Here is a 7,140-nt window from a genome sequence, read left to right as displayed (position 1 = left end):
TATGGCTTCAAGAAAATGGGAAAGACTCAAGCTGAGAAGCCTCCAGAGTGCTCTCAGGATCAATAGAGTGCTTGCACCATTCTGGTCCTCTGTGTGTCAATACTAGAACGCTGTGAGTTCAGTAGAAGTGTCCCAGACTACAAAAATATCCCAAGGAGGTTAATGAAACTGGTATATTATAGTCAAATACTTACCAACAAAATGACCATACCTGCTGATCTAGGCAAGTTTCTGTTTTCAGAAGTTTACCGAAGCAATCCTGGAAGATAGGTGACTGGGTCTTTCAAATCTCCAGGAAATAGTTTCATAATTTTCCTTTATACCCAGCCCCAAATTTAATTATGATAATTCAATTCATGAGTAAAGCATTGGGGCAGGTCTCTGGAGAACACATGAAAGCCACATTCCTTTCATGATTACTAAGAGTTTATAATCTAGTTATAGACAAGTATTTAATAATGATGGCCCTGACATTTGAATGCTTACTATCTACCAAGAACTTCCCATGTATTACCTTATTTAAACCAACAATAACCCGATGATGTAAGTACTATTAGCCGCATTCTACACTGAGCAAACCAAGGCTCACAGAGGCTAAGTGATTTATTAAGGGTCACACAGCTAGAATAGTGGAACAGAGATTTGAATCCAGGCAGTTTACTTCCCTCTAGTAAGCTCTGTTACAGAGGTATAAGCGAAAGAAAAACAAAACACAGAGAGTTAAATATATTTCAAATACGGTTAGACAATGCAAGGAGGCAGAGGTATAGACACAACCAAGACAGACAGCAGGTGTAATGAAAAAATGAATAGGCTGGTTTGTCAGTGAAGAGAGTGGTGGGAAATAAGACTGAAGAGACAGCTTGAAGCCAAACCATGAAGGGTTTTCCATGCTATGCTAAGAAGTGTGGGTTCCGTCCTGTAGCCGGGGGAAATAACAGGAACTTGAATAAGGAAATGTTTTCATTTGTTAAGATTATTTTGGCATAAATGATTTCGATGGATTGAAATAGATAATTAATTAAAGCCCGGTTCTACCTTGTGGTGGTGCTCGGCTGAGACCTAGCTGTGTGACTTTGACGAAGTCAGTAGGCCTGAGTCCCTGACTTCTTCATCTGGACAGCAGACACACTTAACATGCCCTTGCAGATTTCATCCAGTTCTAAAATTTTTGTAAGTCTCATGAAAAAAATTCCTTCTTGAAATTTAATCTTGGGTGGTCTTAGTCTGTGGACCTGGGGCTGATTTGTAGAAACCTTGAATGTGCTTGAAATTATCATCTCACTATTTTCTTTTGCTGGGAAAATAACCAATTTATACAGCATTATGCTGTCTTTAATACCATTATAAATAACTACTTTTATTTTGTTCCTGGGTAACTGTGACCCAGAAGAGTTTACTTGGCATAAGGTCCTCTAGTCTTGGTGTTTTTTCTATAACCGTCTCATATAGTGGTTATAACAGAATTGATAGAAGACTAAGTAACAATAAGGTATTTTTGAATCCATGTTGTTTTTGGAAATAGTCTGTTGCCTTTTTATACAGTATTAGCAAAGAAAAAAATGTGCTTCCCCCCAACTTAGTTCAGTTTAAGCCTACCATTACAATTTCCAATTGATCTATTCTTTAATAGGTTTATAAGAAAGAACTCTTCAGATATCTCTATAATCTATGTTATAAATCAGGATAAGGTTCAGATGGGGCAAAGATACAGTCAATAAATCATCCCCATTTACTTGGGACTTTCTCAGTTACAGAATTCCAAGTCTCATGTCCCAGGAAACCCCTCAGTCTTAGGCAAACTGGGACAGTGGGTTATCCTAAGGAAATACCCATAAGCTCCAGAACTCAAAAATGTCCAAACCCTACATTGTCTTTATCTCCTACTTCCCCATGAGGTTCTCGAAGAGGCCAGGAAACAGCAGCAAAAAGGGCAGTGTTTTATTTGATCCTTAGTTATTATTAGACTGGGCTCATCTTGATACCTCCAGAGCCCACAGAATGTTGTCTGTGATGGAGCACATGGACAAATCTAGACACCAAGGGTCTTTATTACTACTTCAACCCAAATTTCAAATCTTAGAAGCTAAGATCCTTTGGTGTGCAGTAAAGCAGAAACAGAAGCTGAAGCAAAGATGAATGGGCTTATTAGGTCTTTGTGCAAGGAAGAAAGAAAAGATGGCTAGTTTTCTTTCTCCTACTTCAGGAAACATGATACAGAAGAGAGAGCAACATCTGTATGGTTTATTCTTGCTGAGTGACTCTTCTTATTGGTAAAGATGGCCTAGTCAATATTCTGGACTATTAATAGCATCTCTTCCTTAGCAGGGGAGGTAGGAGTGGGAAAGGAAGGAGAGGGGAGACCTTTTCCCCCCGACGATACTAACAGCAAAACCAAAGTAAAAGGTAAGGAAGTGTCACTGTGTGAATATGTGAAACCTCTTTAAGGAATCAATTTTGAAATAAATTTTTAAAATCAAAGCTTATTTCAAAGTAATAGAAGCCTTTTTAGTTTCTTTAGTAGACAATTTATTTTGATAAACTTGCTCCATAACAAAAATACAAGTGAAGAAAATTATGTTCATTTTATACAGTTTGTATTAACAATTTATTTTGAAACTATTAATTGAAAAATGTTATAACCAATTAGAAAACAACTCTTAAAAGTTTAGGGCAATATACAGATCTTGACCACAAACTTCAAAATCTCTGGAGGTGATACAACTACTAAATCCTGTGTAGGGAATCCAACCTACACAGGCCACTTTCTTCCTTCATATACTTTTATCCTTCAAAAATCAGCTCTAAAAGACAGCTTACTGTTTTGTATTGTGGAAGTAATTTCAATTTTTAGAAGATTAAAGTGGGTTGATAAACAGTTACTACAATCAGAGTAACTGTGGCTAGTAGTCTTTTGATAAAGACAAAATAAATGTAACATGTTCTTCCTATGAAGCCCACGATGCAAATTAACAGCTAAGAGTATATGCAGAGTTACTTTCCAATACTTTTCAGGGCCTTTCCTCTAAATCAATAGATTGTATGTCACCAGGACTACTTATTATTATACTAAAGAGATTAAACAGTGAATTCATAGAACATCAAGTAGAAATACCAAAGCTTTAGGCAAAAGGGTAAAAATTAATGAAGTCTTTTGGTCATCTAGAACATAAAAAAAAAAAGAGCCATCCTTCAAAAACAAAACAAATGGAACAGAAAATAAGTTTATAAGAAGTATAAGAGTCAGAAAAATTACATACACACATTAACAACATAGAACATGGATTACCTCTGGAAAGGATTATACTGAAATGGTTTTTTTAAATGAACTGAAGATTTTCCATGTTTACAGGTGTTTAGGCATATGCAATAGGAGCTTCCAAAAATTTTAAACTAAGTCCTGTGCAAATAAAACCTACAACTAGTTTTCAGCAGATTTTACAGTGATGTTCTTAGGTATGAGAATAATGCACTCTAAAAACAATGTAACAGACAAAAATTTGACAAATGATTGCACCATAAAAGTGTTTTATATACAGTTTACAAGCTACGGTTTCCTGCTATAAATTAATACTGTACTATATAGTACTTACTATAGTGACCTTTTTAAAGCAACTGCTGACAGTTGTCTCTTTTCACTTATAGGATGTATAGAATTTTATATGAGTAAGTCCATTTCAATGTTTGGTCTGGAAGAGTACAAAGATTTGACTTCACACACTACTTGATGGAACAGTTTTAACCCTGGGCTGACTGGTTAGAGAGAGTTTCCCTCATTAGTCCTTAATGTACTGGACCTCCAAGATGATGATGAAATTAAAGACAATTTGATGGTTTGGGTAACATACAAATAAAACCTTAAGTTCTGTCATCTCACAATAGCACTGCAAGTGAAAGAAGTAAACAGTGGGGAAGTTCTTAGCAGCTGAGAAACTCTCTCTCCCCATGCTCATGATCCAGTTAAAAATATTTTGAGACTATTTACAATAAAATTCATCTTTTGGAAGAGAAGAGCTCTTGGTTATATAAATTAATTTTGAAACATACTTTGCTAACACTTTATGTCAGTGGTATAATGACGACAATGAAAGCTTTCCTTCAAAGTGACCCGTTGTGACTGAGGACTAATCAAATTGCCCTGGGAATGGGGCAATCCCAAATGTCCAGCCGACTGGACACCACTTGGGGAAAAAGAATCTACTTCAAGCATCTTCTAAGGTTTCTTTGACCCTGGGAAGAAAATGTGTGACATTCACTGGTGCCACTCAAGGAATGCACCGCAGTGGTGGCCCACCTCTTATCCCCACTCTTGAGTGAGCTGCAACACTTGGGTTTTTTCCCCACAGTAAAATACTGATGAGTTAACAGTGAGATATATAAACGTTAACAAGCCAGCATGGAAAGAAAACATCAGGTTCCTCCATTTCATATTTGAGGAGGTAGCCCCATCTCTGATGCAATCATTCTCTAATGTATAATCTAGGTTTTTAAAAAACAATGCATTCATTTGTTGGTGTGAAGCTGTACTATCTAGTAGATGGACTGCCCGGGACTCTAGTGACAGACGTTCGGGGTGCCGTTTCACTATAGAGAAGAAAAACTTGGCTCCACTGCCATGAAAACTTACTTTCATTGCCATGAAAGACCTCTCCTGCCCTGCATTTGAAACAGGAGATGATCTACAGTGTTCACCTGGAAAAACTAAGCACTGAGACATGAAGGCATGGAAACGTGGAGAAGAGAAATACTGTGTTTTAAAACTATCTGTGGATTCAAGGGTTAGCTGTAGTGCTTCTTTTAGGGAAAAAAGATAAAGCTGTGGGAGGAGTACGGTCCTTTAAAGTAAATACAAAAATGTTAGCTTTTAGCAATCAAAGGTATATGGCATATAAAGAAAATATTGTATCACTCAGGTTTTTGGTTAAGGAGATGTATTAATAATGCTTATGGATAAAAAGAACATAAATTTAATTTTATAGCAGAGTGATACTGGTATTGTAAATAGCCAAAATATTGCAAATTGATATTACTAGTGGACTTTGTATTTATATAAAGTTGTATACTTGAACACAGAAAATGCATTAATGTAAGAGTCAGCCAGTAAAAAAAGAACCTCTGTACAACAGACAACAGTTGCTAATAATTTAAATAGTGTCAAATTCCCCAAATTACATGATCTTACTTTCTACTATCATATACAAATAAATTAATCCTACAAAGAATTTTAGCTTAACTTAAAATTGCACCTAGAAAGATATGGGATTATTTGTACCTATTACAAAAACCTGTTAAAATCAAGGGCTGTTAAAAAGAATGAGGTAAACTGAAGACTCTCTCCACTATACAGCCTTCAGATAAATGGCTTTTTAAAATTGAATTCTAGGTTTGCACACCACAGTGTTTTGCTAGCAAAGCATTCAGAGTTCTCTTCCAGAAACTGTTTGCATGTGTGTATACAAATTTACACACACACACACACACACATATATACACACTGTATACTGCATCACAAAATATATATTATATATATTTATATAAATATAATGAACATTTTCTCCACCCACCCACCCCAGCAACATGTTTCTTAGTGTTTGATTTTTTTTTTTTGTACATAGAGAATAGGGAATTTCAGAATTTTTACATACATTTTAGCAAACAAGTTTAGATCTATTGGCTTCTTGGTGCAGTAACACAACAGCAATCCCTTCTGGTGTCAAAGGCTCATACTACTTACAAGGAAGCTGTGAATACTAGTTTCTTAGAAAGTGAGGCCAGCCCCACAGAAACTTCTCTTGCATCCCTCTGGTCCACCATGATTCATAAATACTTAAGAATTTTTTTCCCCTCCAATGAATCATTAGACGTTAACAATGGAACAAGAGTCACAAGGGCCCCGTGCTTTTCAGTAGAAAGTATTCTCCTTCACTAGGCTGCTATCACAGTGCAGATTTGACTGCCTGAATATGTGCTCAGGAGACTTAGTCAACATTGTCTGTATTTGGTTATGAAAAAGGCTCTCAATTTTTTTTTTAAAATCCAAAGTGCATAGTGAGAACTAATCAAAGTTTTTCTTTTCTTTTCAGCATCAGTTTCATCTAAGCATCTTCCTAAGTGAGGACTACTCAGATGCCTTGACTGTGTCCTCCCCACCCTCCAAAAATAAAAAAATAAAATAAAATTTAAAATAATAAAAATAGTCAAGCAATTTAGACATTCATCAGCCTGGTAAACAAACTTTGCCAGCAAATAGAAGTCCTACTATTGTAAAGAAAATTGATAAGACAAAAAGTACATATGATGACCCAACTACTGTGTTGTTGGGTAATTTATAAGGTTGACCTCCGACTTCATTGATGTAAAATCCTATTGGAAATATTAGGGCAGCCATACAGAAAAGGATCACTGTAAAACAAACCAAAACACAACATTAGTAACATGGTTTGATGATTAGAAAGACAAAGAAAATTGGTACAAAGGAAGTTTGTAAGAAGGGTTGTGGATTGGTAACATGGTCAAACCTGTTAAAATGTGAACCACCTGTCAAAAGATTCACCTATACTACAGATTATGTAATATCCCCAAAGCCTAACAATTAAATTCAGTAAAGGCTGCGTCAGCCTTTCAAATATCAGCATTAAGAAAGGTCCCCATGCCTACTAAGTACTTGCTTTTATTATTCTTGACCATTTAAGACTGTGATGAGGGTTAAGTTCTGGCTGTACTACTTACTAACTGTGCAATCTTAGGCTCTGGTGCCCTTTTGCAAATGGAATAAATGCTAGAAGTATTAGGTTGGCCAAAAAGTCCATTTAGTTTTTTATGTAAAATAAAAGACACATGTTTCACTTTCACCAATAACTTTATTGATTTGGCTATTATGAGTATGTCAGCTATCTCCTGCCATCGGCTTTTACTGGGTAAAGGCCAGGGGTGCTGCTAAACACCTTCCAAGGCGTAAGACAGCCCCACAGCAAAGAATTATTTGGCCATAATATCAATGGTACCAATAAACTTCGCAAACCACTTTTGACGTGTTTGATCAGTCACAGCCCCTTCTCCATCCATACACTGCATAAATCTTTTTGTGTGTGTGTTTCAGTTGCCTTTTTAACTTTCTTGAAATAATAAAAGCGTAATATG

The 7,140-nt window shown here is 36.1% G+C and overlaps 1 protein-coding gene across 1 annotated transcript in view; it reads right to left on the bottom strand.

The window, feature by feature from the left end:
* Positions 1-2,505: 2,505 nt before the first annotated feature.
* MOSMO (modulator of smoothened) overlaps positions 2,506-7,140 on the bottom strand; it is a 73,407-nt gene continuing 68,772 nt past the window's right edge. Inside the window, exon 3 of the mRNA XM_024560342.3 lies at positions 2,506-6,402. Coding sequence (XP_024416110.3) covers positions 6,218-6,402 — 185 coding nt within the window. The 3' untranslated portion in view covers positions 2,506-6,217. The remainder of the gene's footprint in view (positions 6,403-7,140) is intronic.

This window comes from Desmodus rotundus, chromosome 1, assembly GCF_022682495.2.
Source record: "Desmodus rotundus isolate HL8 chromosome 1, HLdesRot8A.1, whole genome shotgun sequence".
Lineage (NCBI taxonomy): Eukaryota > Metazoa > Chordata > Mammalia > Chiroptera > Phyllostomidae > Desmodus > Desmodus rotundus.
This window is presented reverse-complemented; position numbering and strand designations above follow the sequence as displayed.